At 43.0% G+C, this 27739-nt stretch overlaps 2 protein-coding genes across 3 annotated transcripts in view; one reads left to right on the top strand and one right to left on the bottom strand.

The window, feature by feature from the left end:
• The first annotated feature begins 360 nt into the window (after window positions 1-360).
• On the top strand, window positions 361-26467 carry ATP1B1 (ATPase Na+/K+ transporting subunit beta 1). Its single transcript, XM_030824011.1, has 6 exons — window positions 361-1001; window positions 5455-5583; window positions 18614-18769; window positions 20958-21142; window positions 23749-23829; window positions 25040-26467. Exons 1-6 carry the CDS (start codon window positions 905-907, stop codon window positions 25301-25303), a joined length of 912 nt encoding a protein of 303 aa, XP_030679871.1. The 5' UTR covers window positions 361-904; the 3' UTR covers window positions 25304-26467.
• The window catches only part of NME7 (NME/NM23 family member 7), a 229431-nt gene continuing 227497 nt past the window's right edge, over window positions 25806-27739 (bottom strand). The window contains exon 12 of one of the 2 annotated variants that reach the window (XM_030824010.1): window positions 25806-26567. Coding sequence is in view for 1 of the 2 variants with exons in the window: in XM_004089818.3 (XP_004089866.1) it covers window positions 26535-26567 (33 nt within the window). In the remaining variant the exon portion in view is untranslated. The remainder of the gene's footprint in view (window positions 26568-27739) is intronic. The other variant, XM_004089818.3, reaches the window with a different exon arrangement.

Below are 27739 nucleotides of genomic sequence, written 5' to 3'. Positions count from 1 at the left end.
AGGGAGGCCGAAAGCGCGGGCCGGCAGGCGTGGGGGCTGGGCCAGGACTGCCGGGCTGGGGTCCTCGAGGCTCCGGGCGACCCAGGTGCGGACACCCCCTCCACGGAAGGGGCGGTTCACGCCCAGCCGGGAGATGGGAGGGGGCTGCGCGGCGCTGCCTGCGCGTCCCTCATCGCCGCCCCCGCCTCCTCCGCGCCCCGCGCCCAGCACTCCAGTCGGCCCCTCCAGCCCCGGCGGCTCCTTTGTGCCGGCCCCGAGCCCGCCCCCTCGGGACGAGTCCCCGCCCCTCACGTCGGCGATTGGCCACCCGGGCCGCCAGAGGGCGGGGCGCACGGCCGCCGGGTCGCGGTATATAGTAAAGGTAGGGCGGACGCAGCCAATTCCTCGGTTCGTGGCGGGCGTGCCGGTGGTGCCCCGCAGTCCGCTTGTCCGTCCTTCCCTCTCTGACTCTCCTACCCCGGGCCTGTCTCTGCAGAGGTCAAGGGAGGCGGGGGCCCAGCACACGTCCCCAGTGGCAGCGGGAGCGGCAGCTGCGGGTTCGCGGAGCCCCCGACCCCCCAAGGGCTAGAGGAGCGCTTGGCGGACGAAAGAAAGCCCGCGAGCGGCTGCGCGCCCACCAATAGGTGCGGGGCTCGAAGCCGCGCAGCCTGCGCCGTCCCTCCCTCCGCCCCCGCCCCGCTGCCGCCGCCGCCGCCGCCGCCGCCGCCGCCGCCTCCCCCACCTCCTGCTCCTGCCTTGGCTCCTCCGCCGCGCGTCTCGCACTCCGAGAGCCGCAGCGGCAGCGGCGCGTCCTGCCTGCGGAGAGCGAGGCCGGAGAAGCCGAGCGGCGCAGAGGACGGCAGGGCGCGCGCCGCAGCCACCCACCCTCCCTCCGGACCGCTGCAGCTGCTGACCCGCCATCGCCATGGCCCGCGGGAAAGCCAAGGAGGAGGGTAGTTGGAAGAAATTCATCTGGAACTCAGAGAAGAAGGAGTTTTTGGGCAGGACCGGTGGCAGTTGGTGTAAGTACGGGGTCCGCAGCTCCCGGCCGCCGCATCTGATCTTTCCCGGGCGGCGCATCCCCTGCGCAGGCTCCGCGGCGGGTTCCGCACCCGCCGCGCTGGCCCGGGTGGCGGGGGCGAGGGGAGTGGACTCTGCTGGGTCGCGCCGGCCTGGGCTTTCAGTCCTGTGCGGAATGCGGAGTCCCCAGAATGGGGCGCAGGGTCGGGGCTGGAACACGACAGGCGGAAGGTTATGCATATCGTAGCGGTCTTGGCTTGGTAATTTGCAGTCTTTCCTACCGTGCATCGGTTGAGCCCTTTACTCCTGGGAATGGTCAGGCTCTGCGAGACTACATTTTTATCTCCCGTGTCCTGAGTCCTTAAAAAAAAATGAGATCTGGGGTCTTGAGAGAACCTCGTGAGGTAATGGGATCTAATGCAGACGAGGTTGTGTGTTACAGCATCTTTCTTCTAGTCTAAATACGTACCTCTAAAGAGAGGAAAGAGAAGGGTGGAGAGGAATCCATCCACACTGTAGTATTTCACAGCGATGGCTAAGGGTTTCCCTCCATGACCTCCCCTGGAGTCATCACCACCCAGAAATGGTTCAGTAAGCTCCATTTCAGGACTCCGATTCTTAGCTTTGGCCCGAAACCTGGCAAAGTCTGGTTGTTTTCAAGGTCTACACAGACAGTTGTGGATCAGTCAGTAGGTTGGGTTGATTATGGTGAAGGGAATATAAACGCAGAGCAGCTGATCTTAAAATATTTTGTGCAGCCTGTTGCTTGGTTGGATAGACTTTTTTCCATCGAAAATTAGATTCCTTGTTTTCAGCCTCTCCGGAAGGGTGACTTTTTTTTTTTTTTTAAAAAGGTCATTTTGAAGGGCAGAGTTGTAGGCGAATCTATCAGAGTCGTGACTGCGTGAGGGAAGGAGGGAGGGAACTCCCCCTGCTGCATCACTGCCCCCTCCTCCTCCAACATCATCATCATCATCATCATCATCATCATGACCATCACCACCACCACCACTAGCACCACCACTGCAGTCATTCAGGGAGTCCTGAACACAGGCCGATTGGTGTTCTGGTTGGGAGGATCTGTGGGAATCGGCAGGAGAATGAGTCAGGGAAATAGTGCTTAGCTGACATTTTGAAATGGAAGAAGCTGGAATATATGAATTTTTGTAAAGAAAAAAAATGCATCCTGTCTCTCTTGATTGAAAATTAAAGGGTTAATAATGCATCACACTTCAAGGTTAGTCAAGGTGAAGCCTCTTTCCAAGGTGTTACTGGGAAGCATAGGTATCCCTGAGCCGTGGAAAATGTAGTTCTTTAATGGCTGTTAGCTTTTGTTTTGTATTTTATTTTGGGGAGACTGTTCTTCATTGAGATTATTGTCATAGTGTCTCAGGCATAAAGGTGGTTTCCTGTGTTTTACTGTGGAAAGGAAAACCTGAAGAACTGTGGGGCGTGTGTAGAATGAACAGCTCCCTGGCAACTCCTTGTAACTTGAGGGAGGCCTGGAAGGTGCACTGCGGTATGGGCACCCTTCTCCCCAGGTTAGCTGGGGCTTCCTTCTCTGGTGGTCTGACCCTGGTGCGTCACAGGGGCAGGGGCTGCATTGACTCTAGGCACATTGTGAAATTTGCCTTCTTGTCTTTTTCCCCCTTAGTATAATATGTATCTTTCCTCATTCCAGTTTCATGCTTCTTAGAATAATACTTGCTTTAGAGGGTAAGGCAGTATGGACTGACTCATTCTTTAAGCCGACATTTAATGGGCAGCACCTCCATGAGACAGAGAAAGAGAGACCGTGCGTGTCAATTTTTATGTCTTGGTATCCTATCCAGCAAGCTATCAGTATGCTGATTTGTGAATGTAGACCCCAGGACTGCTGTACTTGCCTCCTTTTCCCTTCCGTGTTCCACGGTACAGGTGCTGGGCTAAAAATCCCCTTTTTGTTTTGTGCTAATATGTCTGCCCCTTTCTGGCAGTGTACAAACTGTCAGAGCCTCTCTTAGGTAGAAAAGGCTGCAGCAATTACCGTCTCCTACGGAGAAAATGGCCCTTTTTCAGCACTGGGCCCAACATGGATGCCCTTGGGGCGAGGGCAGGATGCCCTTGGCTCGGTTTTGCTTATAGGTAGATTTTCACCAAGATGGACGCAGGAGACTCGCCTGTCACCTGCTGGAGAAATCACAGCATGCAAATCACTTTGTGCCTTCCACCTTTTTATTAGGTTAATACAGACATTGGTAGGTTTTATATTTACAGCTAGGCCTGAATGCCTGCCTGTGACCTTTTGAAGGGTACGCACTGTTTGTTTGTTTGTTCGTTTGTTTGTTTTTCCAAAAAAAACCTCTGTATTACTTTTTTTTAAAGGAAGAAAAATTGTTTGAAAGGGAGATGCCTCTGAAGCCTCTCCGCTCCCCCCACAGTGCCTCCGCAGAGAGTTGGTGTGACTTATCTAACCTTTTTTTTGGCTAGTGGGGGACCCCTGGTGGCCTGTGTCTGAGTGAGCCACTGCATAGGCCCCTCTAGTCCTGAGTGCTCCACTCTCTCCCAATGACCTCACGGCAGTAACTAGGGAGATTTTATCAAGTAACATCTCAGAGCAAAAAGGGAAAATTCCTCACTTTTCTTAGGATATCGTGTGGGCAGAATAGAAAGGCTGTCTGTTTCTGAGCTTAATCGGCGTACTTGCAAAATGACTTGTTTTTCTATTGCTCTTATTTGTATTTTAAACTGTAGCCTCAATTATGTACCCTCTTATGTTGTTAGAATTGGGCATCTGGAGTCCAGGGAATGAGTGTAGAGATGTTTCAGTTGTTCGAAGGGGCACATGTAGGTAAGCTAAGAGCACCAAGATGAGGTGGGGGTGGGGGGCAACAAGAGGAAACTTGAATCAGGGCTACGACAGCTGTCTTGCTGACTGTTACACCAACTCTTGCACCTCTTAGGAGCATTCACTGGAAAAATTTTCCAGATCTCTTGACGTCACGGCGTTGCCATTTGCCTACTGCTGCTTAGATACAGAATGCAGCACTTAACCCTTGTCCTACGGGGAGGGAGTGATTGAGTTGGGTGCTGTAGTTCTGGATTACACAACCTTTTCTTTCTTCCTTATCTTTGCTTCTGTCTTTGCCTTTTTCCTTGTTATTTGCTTTTGATAGAGAAGAAAAAGGATTATGATTAAGCATTTTGCTGTGGTTTTGTGTGTTTTGCTTGTTTTAACAGCTCTGTAGCCTGATTTCCCTTAACTATTTAGTGCCTGATAGGAAAGTTGGGCTTTTAAATGTATGGACAGGGCAACAAGGCTAATTCCTGCAGTTGTGTACCCACTCCCTCCCTGGCCCCCTCCCTCCTACCACATATAGGTCTTTTCAATAATACTGTTTTTCAGTGGCTTTTCCCCAAGTACCCTGGCATTTAATGCATGAGATCTGGACCTTTTTAGCAGTAACCTAAGGCTCATTTGTGCAGTCATGCTTCTGACTCAATAACCTTACAGTTCACTTGTTCCCTGTTTTGCATTCACATTGAGTTGTTTGGCTGGCACAGGGCTGCCAGGCAATGCCTAGTACAGCCTGTTACTATGCGGCTAATCAGGGAGATAATCCTTGTAAACCAGTAACTGATAGCCACCCTCATTCCCATCTATGTGTTGAGTCTTTTTTTTTTTTTGCTTTTGCAGCTATTTCAGCCTCCATCCTGTTATCTTATTAACTATGGGAAAAAGAAAATGCAGCCCAGCAAGTCAGTCGTTATTCTTGTTCCAGTTCCAGAAGATGGAATTAAAATGTGCTGGTCATTTTCGCTACAAAATTTTCTTTTTTTCCCCTTGTCTTGTTCTCCAAGGGGAAAGAGTGTGCTTTGTTGATAATACAAACCAAAAGGAGAGTGATAGTAAAAAAAAAAAAAAAACAGGAGGATAACATCACTGGGTTTCTCAGCATTCATTGCTCTGCCATAGCAAAATAACCCTCAGGCATCTGAGCATTTGGAGAAGCAGCAGAGCTTGGATTGTAGTATTTAAATGTCAAGGGATATGCAAGCAAAGAAAACAGGTCTCTAAGGGAGTATACTGTCATATTTTAAATTCATTGCATAAGCATCCAAACATAGCTCTAGATTTTATTGGTGATCTTCATGATTTTTTTTTATAATTTTGAGAATAAAAAATATGTATACTTTTTTTAAAATTTAGGGAATAAAAAATATAAGGATCCTAGTTCTAGCTGAACATTCCTCCTACCCTTAACCACCTCCCATACACACTGCAAGTGGAGGGCTGCCCAGCCTCTCGATTTTTACCCTGTGTCAGTGGGGTGAGGTGCACTCTTGACATTGGACAAGGAAGAAATCATGGGGCTGGGGGAACCAGGAAGGAAGTTTGTTCATCCGTGGGAAGATTAAACTTTCATTCTGAGCATATGACTGCATCACAACTTTTTGTTTCTGTTCTTCTTGCAGTTAAGATCCTTCTATTCTACGTAATATTTTATGGCTGCCTGGCTGGCATCTTCATCGGAACCATCCAAGTGATGCTGCTCACCATCAGTGAATTTAAGCCCACATATCAGGACCGAGTGGCCCCGCCAGGTAAAATCCACATGAGTAGCCTCATTTCCTTCAGAGATAGCATGGGTGTCACTTTTTCTATTGAGAAAAAATTCTTTGGAAAATTACTCTATAATGTAGTTTTAAAGCAACCATGAAAAGGGAAAAGAGAAACTTCTCTCGGCTGCAGCCAGATGTCCTACCCGCATTGCAGGCAGAGCTCCCACGGGTTGCAGACATCTTATTTGCCGAGTTCTAGAGTGAGGGTGAAGAGTCCTGGTTCTTGGCCCAGCCTGCTACCCACCAGCTATGTGACTGTGAACAGACTGAGTTCTGATGGGGGCCCCTGTCTTCTCATTTTTCATATTCTAGGGTTTGGTTAGTGGGATCCTTTCCAGACCTTTTCAACTCTAACAGACATTTTTTTTACTTCTTGAGGGGGGCTATGACTCAGATAAATCCTTTTAAAAAAGTCACTTGGGCTCCTGTTTTAAAAGGTGAACTTATTTTTAGAGATGATAAGAAGCTGTGGAATGGGCAGCTACTCACAGGGAGACGAGCCATGACTTTAGGGGTCTATTGTTCCACCTGCTGTTAATTTGCAGTTTGACCTTGAACAGAGTCACTCTTCTCAATATTTATACCCATTGATTTAATAAGCATCTCATTTGCCAGCTTTCTGGTCCCACTTTGTAGTTTAATTAACTGTCTCCTTTAGCTCTTAAAAACTTGGGTGAACAAAAAGATTATCATATGAAAATGCAAACTACCACACGAGTCCCTGCTGTGACTTGGGTGCCATCAGTGTAGAGCTATGCGTGTCCACACCAGTCGTGAAAGGCCCACTGCCATCATGCCTGATGCTGATAGGACAAGGCAGTGGAATAGCCACAAACGTGAATTTACCATCTGGCTGTTGTAAAAATCATTGTCTGGAGGACCTAGAGAGAAAGTGTTGCATAACATCCGGGTTCTCACTTATGAATGACCTTGAGGCTGCTGCTGAGGGGTGGCAATGACTTGTCCCTTCTCCGCTTTCCCTTGGCAAAGGTTTAGTAACAGCTGTATTTAGGTGACAATCTTCAGTTGATCTACGTGGCCCTGAGCAGCCTAGATCAAGGGCCACTGCCTGCCACAGACTCTTCATGCCCACCTCCTTGAATGTGGGAAGGATTCACAGAGGACGATCTTTAAAATACGGAGGTGGCAAGCATTGTTGTGTAGCCCTAAGTCAAATAGTTCTCCACTGTAAGAAAAACTCAAAATATTTCCAGATAAATTTAGATCTGAGGGATTGGGGAAGTGGAAAAAAGAAATCACGTAAGTAAATAACATGACTTAAACCTGCTTAATAATCCAGTTTCCAGCAACTGTTTTCCACAAGAGGTGGGTCTGTGGAAAGGTCGAAGCAAGAATTCTGGAGTATGCAGAAGCTGAAACATGTTTTACGTTGGGTTCGGTGATAGGGAAGCATTGTGTCTTTTCATGTCCTCTTCTACTAGAACTTTTGTGGTACCATTAGTCGTAATTTTAATTGGTGCAGATATTTTGTTTTTGTTCTTTGTTCTGCCATTTAAAAGTTATTCTTCCATCATGATGTGATTTTATAATTCTTTTTTTTTTTTTTGAGACAGAGTTTTGCTCTGTCACCTAGGCTAGAGTGCAGTGGCGCAATCTCGGCTCACTGCAGTCTCCGCCTCTCAGGTTCAAGCGATTCTCCTGTCTCAGCCTCCCAAATAGATGGGATTACAGGCATGCACCACCATGCCCGGCTAATTTTTTATTTTTAGTAGAGACAAGGTTTCACCATGTTGGCCAGGCTGGTCTTGAACTCCTGACCTCAGGTGATCCACCCACTTCGGCCTCCCAAAGTGCTGGGAGGTGTGAGCATGAGCCACCATGCCTGGCTTGCTGCTGTTTTATAATTCTTATACTCAAAGCCAAATACGACTACAAAGTCAAATATTTTCTTCAGGAAATTTCCTAGATTAAAAAAAAAATGGTCCTTGACTATAAACTTTGAGGAGTCAGCCTTTAATAAAACTAAAAATTCTCTTTGTGCCCTTTGCAGAAAGGAAAATTTAACTTTGGAAAAGAAATAGCCAAAGTGCCTGGCCTTGTAAGTAAGGACTTGGAAGTGACCTTGGCTGTAAATCAACTGGCTGAAGTGCTCAGTCCTTTCCAACACCCTCTCACCGTGCCTCCCTTCCCTTCCTTCCATCCCCTTCCTAAAAGACATGTTCTTAGTACCTATATTTAGTGTGCTCACAGCAGTTGGACTGACCTGACAAACCCTGACTTCTCCAAAGGAATGCTGGTGGCTCATCTTGGAAAAATGCATTCCTGTCCTATGGTCTGAGTCACAGGAAAAGTCCTCTGTCCTCCATCTTCCTTGTTCTTTGGCCTGGTAATTTCTGTCTCTTCTTTTCCTCATCCCTTCCCCCATCATCTTTCAGGAGAGTCTAGGCCAGGCCCCTCCTCTTCACCTGCCTTACCCTGTGGGGTTTTTCGGGGGCCTTTACCAAGGGACATGACATTCATATGAAAATAACAGTAACCTTGATCAGGCCAGGCCAGCAGAGTGCTGGCTGCCACAAAGTGCAGCCCTTCGGCCACCCCTTATGGCCCTGTGTTGCCTGAGGGACCCTAACTGGACCCTCCTTGGCATTTTTCAGAGTACATGTTAGAAGTTTGTATTTTGCATAGGAAATAACTCCTTAAGTATGCAGACAAACGGTGTGTTTAAGAATACCCTGACAATTTTTTGGCTTCACATTAGTATCTTTAAAGCCTCCATTTTCAAGTTAAAGAGGGAAAATTGTAAATTTGAGTTAGATACACCTAGCGGGTGTGAAAGTTTGCATATGATTTAAAGATATAAGGACTTACTAATAATATTATCAGCTGAATTTGAGGCATGAATGCAAATCCAGCCTGACTGGGTATTGACTGCCCTTTGTACACCGAATACCTTGTAGTTGGATCTCTTCTCAATAACGTGTGAATGTGGCCATATCAAGCAGTGGCAATTGTGCAGTGAGTGTATTTGGGCCTGTATGGCGATAATATTGGATAAACTGAGAGGCCAAACATGAAATCTCAGAGGAGAGACTACAGAATGGAAGTGAAATGTAAGAAAAAAAATGGTGAACGTGTACAGCTTCTTGGCCCTGAACAATGGTGGCCGTTTAATGCACATGATATTCCTTACAAAGTCGTGTTACAGCCGGTGTGGTAGCTCATGCCTGTAATCCCAGCACTTTGAGAGACTGAGGCAGGAGGATCCTTTGAAGGCAGGGGTTCAAGACCAGACTGGGCAACATAGCAAGACCCCATATCTACACACAAAATTTTTTTTAAAGTCTCCTATTAAAAAAAAAGGGGTGGGGCCAGGTGCGGTGACTCACATCTGTAATCCCAGCACTTCCAAGGCGGGTGGATCATGAGGTCAGGAGATCGAGGCCATTCTGGCTAACACAGTGAAACCCCGTCTCTACTAAAAAATACAAAAAATTAGCCTGTCGTAGTGGCGGGCGCCTGTAGTCCCAGCTACTTGGAAGGCTGAGGCAGGAGAATGGCGTGAACCCGGGAGGCGGAGCTTGCAGTGAGCCGAAATTGTGCCATTGCACTCCAGCCTGGGTGACAGAGCGAAGACTCCATCTCAAAAAAAAAAAAAACAGAAGAGAAAAAAAGGGGGGAAAAATATGGGGAATCATATGCTCTGTGAGAACTAAATGAGATGATAAACATATATAAAGCAAATAGTACTTTATGGTGGCAAAACCAATGGTATTAAATGTAGGGTAGCTGTTGAGAGCAACTTCTGTTTTTTTCTTTTTTTTTTTTTTTTTTTTTGAGAGGGAGTCTTGTTCTGTCGCCCAGGCTGGAGTGCAGTGGCATGATCTTGGCTCACTGCAACCTCCGCCCCCTGGGTTCAAGCGATTCTCCTGCCTCAGCCTCCCGAGTAGCTGGGACTACAGGTGCGCGCCACCGTGCCCAGCTAATTTTTGTATTTTTAGTAGAGACGGGGTTTTACCATATTGGTCAGGTTGGTGTCAAACTCCTGACCTCTGGTGATCCACCCGCCTCGGCCTCCCAAAGTGCTGGGATTACAGGTGTGAGCCACCGCACCTGGTCCAGGGTTTTTATAGCCCTGTCTTTCTACTAGAAGCAGCAGTTTCTTCTTTTTGGACACTGAATTTCCAGATATGACAGGGATGCTTTGCACACTTAGATTTTCATGGAGTCAATAAAACCTTAGCTTTCCATGAAAATGTTTAAGAGACATTTGGGAAACGTGTTTAAAAATTTTAAAGTGAATTTAAATGGCATTGTATTTGTTGTGCAGTCTCTCCCTTTAACAAACCCACGCTTGTTGGGTTAGCTCCTGCCAAGCTTTTCTCCAGAGGAGACCCTCTTAGGCAGTCCTGCAGTGCTGCTCTGCAGCAGCGCTTCTCATCTATTGATGCAGTTGGATCTGGGGAGAGACGCAGCAATTAGCTGTGCTGGAGAGGGCTGAGCAGGCACAGGCACAGCCCACGGACATGCAAGCGTGCACACACACGCACGCTCATGGATATACACACACTCAGGCTTACCAAGCCCTGGCCCTGATTTGACCCCGCTTGCCTTGCTGCCTGCCCAGTGGTGTAATGGAAAAGTCTCTTCTTCACATCCGCCGTTGCCCTTCCCCCACCCCAGGCTCACTTAGCAACAGTGGAGTGAAATGAAGGTCACTGTGTGTCAGTCGGTGGGTCCGGGAGATTCCCAGCTGGCTTGCTTCCTGGTAGGCAGGTATGAATGTATGCTGCTGTTCTCTCTTTTCAGGTTGTGGTTGGCTGTTTGTTTAGCTCTGAAGTATAGACGGCTCAGTGCTAGCAGACACATTTTCGAAGGGTCACATTTTTGGCTCGTTGGTAACCAGAATCGGGCAGAAGAAGTGGGGTGGATGCAGACCAGCTGACCACACTGGCACCACCAGCACTTTCAGTTTCATCTTGATTGTAAAGAGGAAATATCTAATCTTAAAACTCATTAGGAGCCTGGCGCAGTGGCTCGTATTCCCAGCACTTTGGGAGGCCGAGGCAGGCAGATGACATGAGGTCAGGATTTTGAGACCAGCCTGGCCAACATGGTGAAACCCCGTCTCTACTAAAAATACAAAACTTAGCTGGGCGTGATGGCAGGCGCCTCTAATCCCAGTTACTTGGGAGGCTGAGGCAGGAGAATCACTTGAACCCGGAAGGCGGAGGTTGCAGCGAGCCAAGATCGTGCCACTGCACTCCAGCCTGGGCAACTAGAGCAAGACTCCATCTAAAAACAAAAACAAAAACAAAAACAAAACAAACAAAAAACCCATTAGGGTTCAAGCCATTATCATTCAATCTCAGCTGGATTAAGTAAAATTCCTGAGAAGTCATTATGTCAATCTCAGAATACCTAATTCCCCCCCCACCAAACTACCTCATACTTGTATTACTATCTCTCACTCACATTTCAAAGGAGAAATAAGGAGAAATTAGAAACATTTGGCTTCCTTATACTTTGGAGGGATTGTTAGTGCAAAGTGCCAGTGAGGTGTTTCCAGTTAGAATACACTGCTTTGTAATCTCTCAGCTGACGCGATGTATCTGTATACACCCAGCTGTCTCTCACTTTCCCTCTCCTCCTCCCTTCCCACCCTCAAATGGATCCTGTCTACCTGGTCCCAGAATTTGTGGACAAGTTAGCATTGGTGGCAATTAGATTTCCAAAAGCTACTGCCCAGCCTTATGACTTGGTAAAGGGTTTGTGGGGGGAACTCTGTTTGGCTTCAACAACTCAACTACCCAGGTGGTGATTTCTTTATTTCTAAAGACAAGGGTACAACTAGTAAGTCATCTCTTGGGTACACAGGAAACCTAATGATTTACTTTAAAATGTTCTTGGAGCCACAGAAAAACAGATCTTACATTGTATGCCCATCGTATGATGAGTAAGCAGAACAGAGACCTGATAAGTAGGAAGGACCAGGTAACAAATCTGTGGGAGTAATGGTGGGGGAAAAAAAAAAGCTGGATTTGTGAAGTTTCATTTAAGGGTTTTTTGCTGCATTCACCCAAGAGTCATAGAAAGTGGTGTGGAAAGAGCAGTAGCCTGACAGGTCCACTTCTACCATAAAATCTGATGGGGTTATTGGACTGGTTGCTCTTAACTGTTGGTCGGGGCTCTCATGCTAGTAATCTGATGACCAGCTGGTCTGTCGGATGCAGCCAAGACTATTGAGAAGCTGGGGAGATGAAGGGAATGGGGATGTATCATCCAGCTTTTTCCCACATACATGCATGAGTAGATCTTATCAAATGTCATGTAGAATGCAGTGTCTTATTTCGGGATATTACTTAACAAATGTTATGTCTTATATCTAGATAAGTCAAACATACTATATGTACTTGCTCTTCAGTTTGGCCTTGAGCATAATTAATGTAAAATACTAGGATTTATCTATTTGTTTATATTATTCTTTTTATAAAAGTGGCACCTTTCCTTTATCGTATTGAGAATAAGCACAATTACGAGCTATACAAAATACCAAGGATTTGCCCCTATAGAATATGCATTTTTAAAGATAGGTCATCTGAACTGAATAACTCCCTGCTTGCCTGAAAGTGAATATACAGCCATAGGAAGAAGAGGACGGATCAGAGGAGAGCCTAAATCAGAGTTCATGGCATTTAGCTTAGACAGGAGGAATAATTTCTTTACCCTGAGTGTTGGTAAACATCCAGATTGGCTGTAGAGACAGTCCAGGGATTCAATTTTCTAAGACTTTGTAAAGGGAGCAGATTCTGAGTGTGGGAAGGGTGTGAATGTGACCCTGCCTGCAGGCAAGGAGATTTATTCCTTGCTAATCTCAGAGCCTGAGTCTGGGAGCCGGAGGCAGAAGGTGAGTCAAAGGTAGCTAGTTTCCAGAAAGTACAAAGGCACCTTTTTTCCTGTGCCTCTCCCCTTTGCTAGGTAAGTTGATACCAACCCACAGATGTAAAACAAAAATAAACAAAAAACAAAATCCAGAAATATCTTAGGTCTTACAGAGTGGCACTTAAAGGAGGAATTTCTATCTCATATATGCGTATGCATACATATGTGTGTGTTTATGTGTTCATATACATGTGTGAGTATGTATGAATTCATACCTCTCTGTATTTTTTTTAAATTGGAAATTACTTTTCAACTCGGAGCATTTCTTTGCTTCCTGTGCCCTTCTCAGTCATATGGGTACTTTCCTGGAGGTTTCCATGGGAAATTATTCCTATTTAGAGATTTGATCTAGTGATTCATCAGATGTATTAAATGACAGGTGCAAGCAGCTGTGCATTTGAATAACTTACAAGGTTGAAATGGCTACATTCTAGTTTAAATACTTTAAACTCACATGTAGATTGAGAAATGATGAACTTGCTACATTATAAACCTAATTAGAAACAAAATCCTTTCCCCCAAGCCTTTTCCCCCTTGTGCTATCAACACTTACTAAAGCTAAACATGGAGGATCTTCCTTATTTCTCAAGAGATGGGGACCAAGGACAGGTAAATGTGTCTTTGAAAAGCAAGTGGGAATCCAAAAGTTTTTTTAAATCTAAATCTTATGTAAAGTTGAAATACTGATTGAAAACCAAATATTAAAATTTTACATACCCAGATTATGATTTCTGCCTCTTCAAGTGGCTTTATTAAGTAATGATATATAGCTTAAGGCAAATGATCCTATCAGTACGAAGCTAGTGTGAAATATGACTCATGAGAACTCCAGTCAGCAAGGTGGGATTTGTACAGCCCTTGGAGAATGTCATGGTTGGAGAATTTGGGTGTGGCCTCAAAATACAGATGCTCTTCGATTTAGGATGGGGTTATGTTCCAATAACCCATTGTAAGTCGAAAATACCATGAGTCAAAAATGCATTTACCAACCCTGCTAAACCCACTGTGAAGTTGAAAAATCGTGAGGCAAACATTGTAAGTTGGGAACTGTCTGTAATAATTACCAAATCCAATCCCATTGCTTTCTATCTCTTCTTAACAGTCTGATAATTCTAAAGTAAATGATTTAAAGGATTTGGACATCCTTTCAAAGGTCTTTCATCTTTCAGTTGTGAGTATCTAGTTGCTTTAGAGAAATAACTTGAGAAGAGGAATTTTTCTAATGTTTGGAGAAGACCTCATCAAAAACTGTCCTAATTAAGACTGTCCAGAACAGAACAGACCCGGGGGCTGATCTGTGGTGATGTCCAGGAGAAGTTGTCAGGCCATCAGGCTTCGGATAAAGAAAAGAGAGGAGGCAGAGATAGTGGGTGATGGAGTGAGAGAGAGACTTTGTGGAGATGTGAGGAAAGGGAGCCAGAAGAGCTACTAAGGAGGCAGCGGCCGCTTGCCTGTGGCGTGGCCTCCTGGACATTTGTTTCTGTATGTGGTAAGTATGTGTGAGCTGATTGCATGACCTAAACCCAGACCATCTGTTTTTTTTACTGGAAGTGACATTTGGATCAAAAGCTCTGTATCTTAAAAGGATGGTCATTAAGGCTTATGTTAGTTACCACCATCTAAGACCCCTCAGACTCCAGAGGGAAACATGAGCTCACAAAAGAGAGTAAGACATGACTGAGCTTTCTGGGGTTTCCATCTGTCATTCCTCGGCTCCTTCTACCAAGGTTCTCTGTTACTTAAAATGGAAAGGACAGGGCAGAGGCTTTGGCCTAAGGTCTAATCCAGCTGGGCAAGTCACAGGGTTCTAAGACTCCGTGCTTAGCTGTCTATGTTTCACCCCTTGCTTTCTTGGTTTCACTAGTTTCTGATGCTTCTGTAAGAGCAAAGTCAAGATTCTTCAAGCAGCCTGCATCTATGTTTCCCTCACAAAGTAATTATAAACTTGACTGGCTTAGATCATGAGCTATGCTTACTGAAAACTTTGGGCTTTCAGGTTGAAAGGGATGTGATTCCATTACTTGGTTTTCATTGTTTCTTATTTGCCCTGTCTAGAGAGACATGAGGCCAATTGTGTATATAACTCTCTTCTGGGCCAGTAGTACCACTTCATGTAACAGTAATACCTATTATTTTCACAAATGTGATCTTAGATTTTTTTTTCTTTCCCTTTTTCTTTTTCTTTTTTTTTTTTTTTTTTTTTTTTGAGACAGAGTCTTGCTCTGTTGTGCAGGCTGGAGTGCAGTGGTGCTATCTCAGCTCACTGCAACCTCTGCCTCTTGGGCTCAAGCGATTCTCGTGTCTCAGCCTCCCAAGTAGCTGGGATTACAGGCATGTGCCACTATGCCTGGCTAATTTTATGTTTTTAGTAGAGATGGGGTTTCACCATGTTGGCCAGGCTGGTCTCGAACTCCTGGCCTCAAGTGATCCACCCAACTCATCCTCCCAAAGTTCTGGGATTACAGGCATTAGCCACCATTCCCGGCCATATCCTAGATGATTAACAACAGAGGCACTTACAAGAAAGATTTGTCATAGGTCTATCAGTAAACATGAACTTAGTTTTGGTCATAGCCCCTAGGCTCCTGGGGAATGCACTAGCCTTATCATTTTGTTAGTAAAGAGCCCAGAGGACTGAGTGAGAGTTGCTGATGTTTTGAGTCTGGCACATGTCCCCTGGTCACTTTTAATAGTGGAGACCGTGGACTTGACATCGTGAAGGAGTGAAAAGCGCTCAGCATAATACCTCTTCCTGTTCTTACTCCTTTTATTGTGTGGGAGAATCTGAGAAATGGCATCACCATTCCTCATACTCATATCAAAGTAATGGAACCTTGAGCAGCCACTGGAAGAGAGAATGCAGGCAGCCAGAAAGTGAGAGGCAAACCACTGGAGAGGCCACTGAAGCCAGGCCAGGGAGAACAAGGATGTTCGTGACACTCACTTCGCAATCCAGGTTTTACCGTGTTTACTCTCAACATGACCTTCTAGGGTCACTCCTCCTTTCAGCTTGTTAGGTGAGACTCTCCAAATCTCAGAATCAGGCTTGTTTATATTTTGGCTTTTGCTGCATCCCACCCTCTGCTGATGGACCACAGCTTGCATAATTGTTGTTTATCACACCAATGTCCCTTCGGTCCCCTGGCTGTGGTTCTTCCCCCCACCTTCCCTGAAGGTCAGATGAGATCCCTCCTTGGTTTCTGACATTTGATCTCCTTCACTTGTCTAGCCATCCACCACCCTCCTGCCTTGTCTTTCCCAAGCCTGGAAACACTGTTTAACCTTGTGTACATAAGTCCATTTCTGTTCCTGACCCCCAAACATCACACAGCATACTTGGAGGAGGTTCCTGCAGACCTCCTGCCTGAGCGATGCACAGGCATTTGTCTGTCTCTCTCTGGCTGCCTATGCACTGGCTCTTCGGGTGGCCCCTCAGCGTGACCATCCCTCAAGGCTCCATTCCCTCCTGACTCCAGGATTCTCCCATTCTGAATTTTGTTGAGCCTCTGGCTTTGGGTCTGCTGGTGTACTTACCCCAGGTCCAGGCAAGTCACCTTGACTTAAGTGTCTTATTTACAACTCAAACCAGGAGTGACCCTCCCTACCCGACTTCTCCGTTTCACTGGAGAACTCTGTTTACCATTGCTGTCTCAAGCATTAACTATCTGTGGAAGCTTCTGCTCACCTTTATTTTTGCAGGTATCTCTTCTCTTTACAATACTGTTTTGCACCATAAATGATCACAATGCCAATTTTAACATAGAAAAAGATTGTTCAGGGTATATTTAGATTGCTTTAGAAATACTAAAAATTATGGCTTGTAGGCATTTTTACAAAATTTTAAACTGTAATCTGTGTTTATTTTAAACTGAAGATTTTTATGAGCAAATTCAGCTGCTTCCCCTTTGATTCATTTCTATCACTGTCGAAATTTTTGTTCCCCAAAATTCTTCAGGTTCTACATCATCCCTTTCAGGATGATTTTTTTTTTTTTTAATTGCGATAGGGTCTTGCTAGGTTGCCTGGGCTGGTCTTGAACTCCTGGGCTCAAGCGATCCTTCCATCTCGGCCTCCCAAAGTGCTGTGATTACAGGCATGAGCCACTGCACCTGGCCTGAAGATGATTGTTAATGGCCTTAAGTCCTTTGCCCTGGGCACCCCTGTGCCTTGCTCCAGTGATTACTTGTCTTCCTCTCTATCTCTTCCATTCCTCTAGGGAACTACATGTGTGAAAAAGCATATCTATACAACCCCCTGAGCCCACCTCATTATGTAACCACTTTTAAAGCATCCTCAATCACTAGAAAGAATAGCATTTAGTCGAGCCTTACTGATGCCTGCTTCTCAAGCCCTACAAATGGTGCTGCACTCTAGTTATCACTTCCACATTCGTTAACGTCGTTGTCTTCATATCTGAATCACTGTTGCCACTCTCAGATTATAATTCCCTAGAGAAGCAGTTCTAAGCCAAGGGTGTTTAAACATCTTTTCATACTTATTAAACAGATTCTCAAATCTCTTTCTCAGAGATTAGGATTTCGTGGGTCTGGAGGGGAGTCTCTGAGACTGCATGTGTGACAAGCCCCTAAATGATAGTGACATAGGCACTTTCCTGACCTGCTGGGAGGTGGGGGTGGGAAGCCAGGGTAGTCACTTATCAAGGATTGTGATGATGTGCCCCCTTGTGGGCCCCACACAGAGAGGGGAGATCTGGGAGTGAGGATTAGAATCAGGTTGCCAGATTTAATAAATAAAAATACAGGGTGCCCACTTAAGTTTGAATTTCAGATAAACTATATATCTATCTCTCTCTCCATATATATTTATATATATCTATATCTACCTATCTATATATATAGATTTTCTTTTTTTTTTTTTGAGATAGTCTCACTCTGTCACCCAGACTGGAGTGCAGTGGCACAATCTTGGCTCACTGCAGCCTCTGCCTCCTGGGTTCAAATGATTCTCCTGCCTCAGCTGCCTGAGTAGCTGGAATTACAGGTGTGTGTAACCACGCCTGGCTAATTTTTGTATTTTTAGTAGAGACGGAGTTTCACCATGTTGGCCAGGCTGGTCTCAAACTCTGGATCTCAGGTGATCCACCCATCTTGGCCTCCCAAAGTGTTGGGATTATAGGCGTGAGCCACCATGCCCGGCCTCAGATAAACAGTAATTTTTAAATATAAGTATGTCCCACATAGCATTTGGGACATACTTATGTTTAAAAAAAATGTTCTTTGCTTATCTGAAATTCAAATGTAACCAGGCATCTTTTATTTGGCAGTCCTACAATAAAATGCAGTTGTGATGGACTTTTCCAGCCATTGCTCCTGAGTAGTGCTGTGTAGTGTGGTTCACATACCCATCTAGGAAGTCTCATGAAGGCAGAGGCTTTTGGATATTAAAGAATGTAACAGATTTTTAGAGAGTGCAAACCCAAGGCATATGGACTTTGAATTTTATCTGACCGGCACTGACATGCTGAGACTTTCGGATTGGAAAGCATTTGTGGTTACTGTATGTATGTCCCAAATTCTTCCCGTTTAGGTTAAAGATCCAAAGAAATAATCTCGGTTAGGTAGGCTTGAGTCTAGAGAATTTGGAATGGTTATATATTTACTGACAATAAGGATTATAAAAGAAGACCTCTGTGTCCAAGGCTTACATGCAATTAGGGAGGGTAAAGCCACCTGCACACAATGCTAGCTAGCAGGGTATTTTAAAAAACTGTGCATGTTGGGGTACTAGAAACATAATGGGCTTTGGAGTACAGCACACCTGGGTTGGAATTCTGGTTCTACCACTTTCTGTGCAGCCTTGGCCCAGGTACTTAACCTTTCAGTGCAAGCAGTGTTGTCATTCATAAAATGGAGGTGATGCCTACCATGCAGTGTTGCTATGGAAACTAACTGATCTGTGATACTAAAGCATAGTCATTGGTACTTGGGGTTACCTAATCTAAATGCCAGGGGAGTGATTTCACAAGGGAGGCAAGACCCTTTCTTTTTAGCCAGGTGGAGTTAGCAAAGTATGTTTTGTATGTGGAAAGTCTACTTTTGAATTATCTTGGTTTCTGCCTTCCTACTAATGATTTTCTCTTTGCCTGGTCTAGGATTAACACAGATTCCTCAGATCCAGAAGACTGAAATTTCCTTTCGTCCTAATGATCCCAAGAGCTATGAGGCATATGTGCTGAACATAGTTAGGTTCCTGGAAAAGTACAAAGATTCAGCCCAGAGAGATGACATGATTTTTGAAGATTGTGGCGGTAAGTAGACTCATTGTAGATGTTTGTGGCTAGTTTTTTTTCTCTTTAAGTCTTATTTCCCACTTCTATTTTTTGTTTAATGATCGAGAGATAATCCTGAAATAATGAAAGATTGAACTCTGGCCATATTTAGACACTTTTTTTAAAAAAAGCAGGAAGACACAATGAAAAACAGTATAGCCTCAAGTATGACTGTTTTCTGCATTGGAAAGGTGTCTTACTTTAAAACACTCCTAGGCACTATTTTTACTGTTCAGACCCAAGACAGCAATTACGGTTTTCTTTCTCTTACATCCATTGAAAAGTACAACTACTTATTTCCTTATCTTCCCCAAAAAGTTCTCCCTATTGAAGAGTGCACAGGGCCTTCTCTCATCAGAAAGACCTTTTGGTGTGATTAGCTATCACTGCACTGGCATTCATGAAGGAGGATGTATGGTCAGGGTATACTTTTATTGATCCTGGTTGGGATAGATAATGAAATATGTGTTAGGCAGCTGATCATTTTGGATAAGGAAATGACTTATGAAGGGTAAAGAGAGGCTTTTAGCTTCATTAAGTCATTGACATGAATACATGTCCTCCCTCTTACTACCTGGACTGTGAATTTTCCAGTCCATGTTCTCATTCTTTCCACACACAAAAAAACTCGCTGGGTGCAGTGGCTCCTGCCTGTAATCCTTGCACTTTGGGAGGGTGAGGAGGGAGTATTGCTTGAGCCTAGGAGTTCGAGACCAACCTGGGCAACACAGTGAGACCCCATCTCTACAAAAAATAAGACAAGTTAGCTGGGTGTGGTGGTGTGTGCCTGTGGTCCCAGCTACTTGGGAGGCTGAAGTGGGAGGATCACTTGAGCCTGGGAGGTCGAGGCTGCAATAAGCCACGATCACGCCACAGCACTCCAGCCTGGGCACCAGTGTGAGACCCTGTCTCAAAAAAGTTAAAAAAAAACAAACATAAAACATCTTTCTGAGTTTTACTAGGTAATATCCCTTCTGATTCAATTCAAGCATTTACCAACTCCAGTATTTTATAAGGCAGGCTGTGGCTTGGTCAGAGTATGGGGCGAATTGCCATTTTAAGTTATTTTGGAAATATTTAGTAATTTGAAAGAACATTTTCAGTGTGAATTTTTCTCATTAGAATTTAAATGAGGTTTTCATCTTACTTTGCAGTAATTAAAAGGCCTGAGGGATAATCAGGGTGAATCACTTCAAGGAGATAGTCTAAATTCAGACTCTTCACTATTTGAAGGGAAAATAGTTAATTTGTGAACTTAAAAACTATATGTAAATTATGGTATTTGCATTATTTTCCTCCAGCAGGCTATGCATTAACTTTGAATTCTATATGCACTTGGTCTTTTTCTGGCTTTTATATGAGGATTGAACTAAAAACGCCAGAATAAAATTTCGCAGTCCAGCAAATGCTTAATGCATAGCTTTAAAAGGCAGAAACTCAAATCAAAAAAGCCTGGGCAACATAGCAAGACCCTGGTCTCTGCAAAATTAAAAAAAACTAGCCACAGGGTGGCACACGCCTGTAGTCCTGGCTACTCAGGATGCTGAGATGGGAGGATCTTTAGAGCCCAGGTGGTTGAGGCTTCAATGGGCCATGATCGTGCTGCCACACTCCAACCTAGGCCACAGAGTGAGACCCTGTCTCAAAAAAATCCTTAAGTGGTGGTTGAAAAGGAAAAATACCAGTTCCTTCTTAAAAATTCTGACCAAAAGAAAAAAAAAAAACCTAGTTCTGAAAATTATTGACAGTCCTTTTGTATTCTGATTATAATATCCCTGTTACTGAGCTAAGCCAGTGTTGACAGTGTGAGTGATGCTACTCATGCAGTGTGATCCGTCTCCTTTCAGTCTTCTAAGTAGCTGAGTAATCCATTATTTAAAAGAAGGGAAATATTGCCAGAGACTAAATATTATGTGCTGATCAAGTACTGTGAAGCTTTGGTGTGGGGCCATATACCAGCTATTCCTTTTGGTAAAATATCTTTTAAAATATGAGTGAAGAGGTGAGAGATGGTTTTCCTGGAGATCTTGCTTAATTCAGATCATGCATTAAATGCAGAATAGCATACTCTCAGAATAGGTAACTATGACAAGGAAGAAAGTTTCTTTTTCTTAGAACTGCTAAGGGAATTGCTGGTACAATATAAAAGTTGTGTTTTTATTTTTAGATGTACCCCGTGAACCGAAAGAACGAGGAGACTTTAATCATGAACGAGGAGAGCGAAAGGTCTGCAGATTCAAGCTTGAGTGGCTGGGAAATTGCTCTGGATTAAATGATGAAACTTATGGCTACAAAGAGGGCAAACCATGCATTATTATAAAGCTCAACCGAGTTCTAGGCTTCAAACCTAAGGCAAGTAATATTTTAAATGATAGAATTTAGATGAGTCATTTACACTAAGTACTTAATTGATCTGAGAAGACAATGTAAGATAGTTTTAAAGTATACTCAGTGCTGACTTTGAAACCTAGCCAGTAGAGTAACACCAAAAACTTCTGTATCCACCCTGCAATTCTTGTAGTTAGGGCATTAATCTCATTTTCTAAAGTTAAAGGAATTCTGAGAGGCAAAGCTGCATTCTGAAGTGAGTCTGTGGCCCTTTTCTTAATACTCCTGCTCAGTATCCAGATAACAGTTTCTATAACATAAACTCTTTAAAAATGTAAAAATAGAAAAATATATTTTTTCCCTGGTGGTCTAGTGGTTAGAGAAAAAAAAAAGTTTTTTTTTATTTTTTACTTCATAAAGAATGGATTTAAAAAAAAAAAATTTTAAAACCACCTGCATGTATAGTCTAGTTTTGGTCCTCTTGAAGCCACAAGAACATTTCAAAAAAATTGATAATCTAAAAAATATTTTTTCTGAATTTTATTGCGGAAGTAGAAGTCTAACATCATCTAGGCTGAACTTTGCTAGCCATGCTGTTGGCTTTTTGTATTACTGCAACTTACAATGGATAAACATTACTCTGGATCACTGAAAAATGAGCAAATTGCCATTGCTCACCATTTGGTGAGATTATATTCTCCATAAGAATGGAAAATTTATCGTTGTTGTCTGCTTTTGTAAAACTGGCCATTTCATCCTCTCCTCCAGATCATGAATTAATGCTGTCCTTTCCCCTTAAGCCTGGCTTCTTCTGGCAGGTTTCCCCTAATCACCCATATATGAGCATTGGCATTATGAGTGTTGTTTCTAATTTTGATAGAAATTGACTGCAGTATATTGAGTTATGTGAACAAATTCATTTCATTGCTGAAATCTGGCTCTTTTGTTCATTAATTTTCTGTTGAATGCTATTAATTTATTTTTACAATGCTTGTTACCCATGAATAATATTTTCAAAAGAAAATCAACATAGAGATAAAAAGTTTTGTTAACTGAAGGATGCATCAAAGTTCCTTTATTGCCATCAGAGGCAAAAATGAGTAGGCGGGGATGGATGGTTGCCTGGCTGGCTAGTTTGATGGATTGCTGGCAGAAATTAATGTACCCCTTAACAGGATTTTAAGCTTCTTTCCACATAGACAGGATATAATGGAAGAAAAACGGTGAGAACCATTATGCCGAAATGTATTTGATATTCATATTGCTAGGGAATACTTCACTGAGATCAGTCAGCTATTTAGCAGCAAAAGAAATTGTTGTGGCATGGCCAAGACTCATCCCATGCTTTCTGAGTACCTTGCTTTTGACATTGCTCATCGCAGACATTGAGTGACATTTGGACCCCACAGAGGCAGTCTGGTCTATTATGATTGATTTCTTCCCACATCTTTAGAGTTATTTGGTTCAGTGATAAATTCAGCTACTCTTTCTTTTCAGTCCTTTTTTTCTTTTTTCTTTAGTTGCTACTTGGTTGTCCATCGCCACTGCCTAATTTATCACCTCCACCCAAATCTCCAACTCTTTTGGAGTTATTTTTGTCAGAGATCAGAGTATCCCAGCATCTCACTATCCTCACCTTTTGAGGATAGATTCTGGCAACTTCTTTTATCAGTAAGCATTTTCTCTACATATTTTTAAAGACAAATACATTGCTGGCAGAAACGTCCAAAAGAGTCAAATCTAGACGATCATTTTCTTGCATCCAAAACAGAGTAGTACCAAAATAGTACTTCCTTCCCGATGTGGAACTAATATTTTATCTGACTTTGATTAGGCTATGTATGTGTTACATCTCACATCAAGACTCACTTGCTGTGCTGATCTGAGTAAGCAAGTGACTGTCCTCCAGCGATGTATATTCATCACACTTCTGAGATAAGATTTGAGCCATGGGTGTAGAAGAGGAATCTCTGGATATTTCATGACAGCAGTAATTTTCAGACTGTCCTCTGGGTCCCTTCAGTGGATTCACCCCTTCAAGACAACTCTTCCTCTTAGGGCAGTGACACCTCTACTTTTTTTACATATTGAACTTTCCTAAGAAAATTGCAAAGAAACACTCCTTAAATGGCAGTCTCCCCGACTGGAGATTAAAACAACAAAAAAGGAAAGCCTACTTGAAGTCATGCTTGAGGGAAAAGGATGACATTATTTATTCATGACTCAGGAGGAAAGCCCACGCTTTATAAAAACAGAAATGTCAATCATCTTTCTCATGTAATCTAATCTTAGCAAATAATGAGCATTATATTTTGGGTCGACTTAGTTTTCAGTGTCTTTAAGCAAAGCTTATAATGGGCTACTATTAAAAGTTCCATTTAGTACTGGGTTGCATCATAGCTTAATTGTAGTCGTTATAAACTTGGGCACTTATTTTCATTTCAACAAAATCACAAACATGACCTTAAATTGGTTAGGGGAGTCATTCATTCTGCTGTCCTGATGTCTTTTGTTATTTTGGTTGACTTACTGTGACCAGTGTGTACTTGTTTGGAATACAGAGTAGTTTTATTTTTCAGAAACTTAAGAAATCATTTACAATTACTGATCATAATGGGTTTTATTTTTAGCCTCCCAAGAATGAGTCCTTGGAGACTTACCCAGTGATGAAGTATAACCCAAATGTCCTTCCCGTTCAGTGCACTGGCAAGGTAAAGACAAATTTAGGGTTACTGGGGTGGTGGAAGGGTAGGCAGGGGAAGAGGGGAGAATGAAGGAGACTGTTTAAGTGACAGGTAAAATTTTAATAGAACAAATAAGAAACATTGCTTTCAAGTATAAGTCTCAGTGAGATGAATTGTAGCTATACTAGGTAAAACTTTTTAAAAGAACAGAAAGATGTAATCAGAGTAAGACTGATGTCAGTTTCTCCATTGGCCTAAGAAACTCAAATATCTGAATTTAATACATTGGGATATTTGCTTACAGAACTGAGAGGTGAATTAGCCCACAGAAGTACTTCTTTCTGGCCCACAGCATGTATTAAAAATTTGGGGCCAACGTTAAAAAAAATTAATGTCACATAAAAATTTGTGGTTTGGGCTTCTCTTTTAAAAATATTGAAATATCGCCAGGTGCAGTGGCTCACGCCTGTAATCCCAGCACTTTGGGAGGCCAAGATGGAGAGATAATGAGGTTAAGAGTTTGAGACCAGCCTGGCCAACATGGTGAAACCCTGTCTGTACTACACATATAAAAATTAGCTGGGCGTGGCAGCGTGCGCCTGTAGTCCCACCTGTAGTCCCAGCTACTCGAGAGCTTGAGGCAGGAGAATCGCTTGAACCCAGGAGGCGGAGGTTGCAGTGAACCGAGATCACGCCATTGCACTCCAGCCTGGGGACAGAACGAGACTCTATCTCAAAAAAAAAAAAAATTGAAAGACTAAGGTAACAATTAGTGCATGTTTCCTTTAGATCCAAAATGGACAGTTTAGAGAGAAAGGCAGAACAAAGAAAGGGAGTTCCCAGACAGTGCTAGCACCAAGAAAAGAAATGGAGATTGATTTCTCAACAAGAAAATGAGAGGCACGTAGTAAACTTTGGAGATAATATCACTAGAAAGATCATCTGCTGGGCCAACAGCAAGGTGTTTCTGACTTTCAATGTTGGCCTTGTTTCTAGGAGGTTGTGTTGGCTTGAAGAATGCTTATTTGGCATTTGACTCAGCTTCCCCATCCATTTGCACATTGAGAATAGTCTCTTCTTAAGACCATTTCTCAAGGCTGCAATGGAATAGACTGAGTAGCTGTTCTTTCCTCTCTCAGTAGTTTGCAAACTACTGTGAGGATTGAGTCTTGTTTTTGAGTACACATAGTGATGCATGATGTGAGCCATTAAAATTTCATTTCATTCTGGATTTCAGCGAGATGAAGATAAGGATAAAATTGGAAATGTGGAGTATTTTGGACTGGGCAACTCCCCTGGTTTTCCTCTGCAGTATTATCCCTACTATGGCAAACTCCTGCAGCCCAAATACCTGCAGCCCCTGCTGGCCGTACAGTTCACCAATCTTACCATGGACACTGAAATTCGCATAGAGTGTAAGGCGTACGGTGAGAACATTGGGTACAGTGAGAAAGACCGTTTTCAGGGACGTTTTGATGTAAAAATTGAAGTTAAGAGCTGATCACAAGCACAAATCTTTCCCACTAGCCATTTAATAAGTTAAAAAAAGATACAAAAACAAAAACCTACTAGTCTTGAACAAACTGTCATACGTATGGGACCTACACTTAATCTATATGCTTTACACTAGCTTTCTGCATTTAATAGGTTAGAATGTAAATTAAAGTGTAGCAATAGCAACAAAATATTTATTCTACTGTAAATGACAAAAGAAAAAGAAAAATTGAGCCTTGGGACGTGCCCATTTTTACTGTAAATTATGATTCCATAACTGACTTGTAGTAAGCAGTGTTTCTGGCCCCTAAGTATTGCTGCCTTGTGTATTTTATTTAGTGTACAGTACTACAGGTGCATACTCTGGTCATTTTTCAAGCCATGTTTTATCGTATCTGTTTTCTACTTTATGTGAGCAAGGTTTGCTGTCCAAGGTGTAAATATTCAACGGGAATAAAACTGGCATGGTACTTTTTTCTTTTTCTTTTTTTTTTTTTTTTGGCTCTTTCAAAGATAATGGCCCATCGATGAGCATTTTTAACATACTCCATAGTCTTTTCCTGTGGTGTTAGGTCTTTATTTTAATTTTTTTCCTGGGGGCTGGGGTGGGGGTTTGTCATGGGGGAACTGCCCTTTAAATTTTAAGTGACACTACAGAAAAACACAAAAAGGTGATGGGTTGTGTTGTGCTTGTATTGAATGCTGTCTTGACATCTCTTCCCTTGTCCTCCGGTATGTTCTAAAGCTGTGTCTGAGATCTGGATCTGCCCATCACTTTGGCTAGTGACAGGGCTAATTAATTTGCTTTATACATTTTCTTTTACTTTCCTTTTTTCCTTTCTGGAAGCATCACATGCTGGTGCTGTGTCTTTATGAATGTTTTAACCATTTTCATGGTGGAAGAATTTTATATTTATGCAGTTGTACAATTTTATTTTTTTCTGCAAGAAAAAGTGTAATGTATGAAATAAACCAAAGTCACTTGTTTGAAAATAAATCTTTATTTTGAACTTTATAAAAAGCAATGCAGTACCCCATAGACTGGTGTTAAATGTTGTCTACAGTGCAAAATCCATGTTCTAACATATGTAATAATTGCCAGGAGTACAGTGCTCTTGTTGATCTTGTATTCAGTCAGGTTAAAACAATGGACAATAAAAGAATGAACACATTCCTTATGTGTGTGATTCACTCTTGTCTAAATGTCCCAACCTGTGACTTCTTTACTTTCCACACCACTAATTATCCAAGATCTTGAAGAAGTATTGAACCTGAAACGGACAAACACATAATTTCTTAGTGCAGACAAATTTTGGTCTTTTCCACTTAACAGAGTCCAAGAGGTTGGTCAGGACTCCAGACACTGGCATACCCCTTCCCAAAGACATTAAGTTACTCAGAGGCAGAGAATCGATGAAGCTCCAGTTTGAAGTTCCATTTAAACAATATCTTGCAGTGCTACTTCAGTCAGTTTAGAAAACATGAAGTGTTGTTGGTTCCTGCTATTGCTTCACTAGACATAATGTGTTGTTAAAAAAAAAAAAAAAAAAGAGTTGTTAGCACTTCAGTTTTTAAAAAATGAGGTTAGGTTTGAGGTTCAGTAAATTAAGGTTCATACCTTGCTTTTTGGTTCAGGGATTGGCCTAAGTCCTTATTTAGCTGTATTTAAAAATTAGCCTTAGTGTGAAAGAAGATAATCAGCTTTCCAAAAAACATTTTCCAGCTATAATTAAAGATTTAGTATCACTTAACCAACATGGGAAATGCCCACACTAAAATCAGGGCATTGTATTTCTGAAATGGAAACCTTTCACAAAGCCTGTGCAGGCAGAGGAGCTCACACACATCCTTGACGTGGCACTGTGTCTTCAGGGGTGCTGCCCTCTTACAGAGAGACAGACCCGGAGGCCATGGCTGTTTTGGTGAGAAATGCCAGAAACAGCTTCAGTTCCCACCTGTCGCTCCATATTTATAATCACACTAATCTATTTCTCTTGTCTTGCTATTTCTAGAGCAACAAATTGTGTGATGCGAAATAAGTACCAGAGGAACAATGACTCCACTTAACAAAAAAATAGCAAGGGAACTATGAAAAATGGCACAACTGCTTAACTGTAATTGTTGAAGTCTTTAGGAGACTTCAGTAGTTGAAATGACACAGAAAAATCCTCAAACTAACATACCTACATGAAACTGAGTTTCTCAAAGTAACCGACATTTATGGAAATAGAAGTTTGTCTTGCAGAAACGTCAGCTCATTTTGTAAGGTGTATGTGATATTTAAATTTGTGATGCTTGTGAATAAGGGGAATGGGGCTTTAGGTCTGAGGAAAGGGGAGCATTCATTCAAATTGGAGGGTGTTTTGCATTTTTAAGGCTGCTATAAGGTCACGACCTTGGTGAGACATACTTAACCTGTTTTCATATGTATTGTGTACCTTCT

This window comes from Nomascus leucogenys, chromosome 12, assembly GCF_006542625.1.
Source record: "Nomascus leucogenys isolate Asia chromosome 12, Asia_NLE_v1, whole genome shotgun sequence".
Taxonomy (NCBI): domain Eukaryota; kingdom Metazoa; phylum Chordata; class Mammalia; order Primates; family Hylobatidae; genus Nomascus; species Nomascus leucogenys.
Note: the sequence above shows the minus strand (reverse complement) of the source record. Positions and strands in the feature narration are given on the sequence as shown.

What these genes read in the sequence shown, in the direction of transcription:
- ATP1B1 (XM_030824011.1), top strand. Translation starts at nt 905, where the DNA reads ATGGCCCGCGGGAAAGCCAAGGAGGAGGGTAGTTGGAAGAAATTCATC. An exon ending in GGACCGAGTGGCCCCGCCAG is followed by an intron (nt 5,584 to 18,613) that starts GTAAAATCCACA and finishes TGCCTGGTCTAG; the next exon opens with GATTAACACAGATTCCTCAG. An exon ending in GATTTTTGAAGATTGTGGCG is followed by an intron (nt 18,770 to 20,957) that starts GTAAGTAGACTC and finishes TTTTATTTTTAG; the next exon opens with ATGTACCCCGTGAACCGAAA.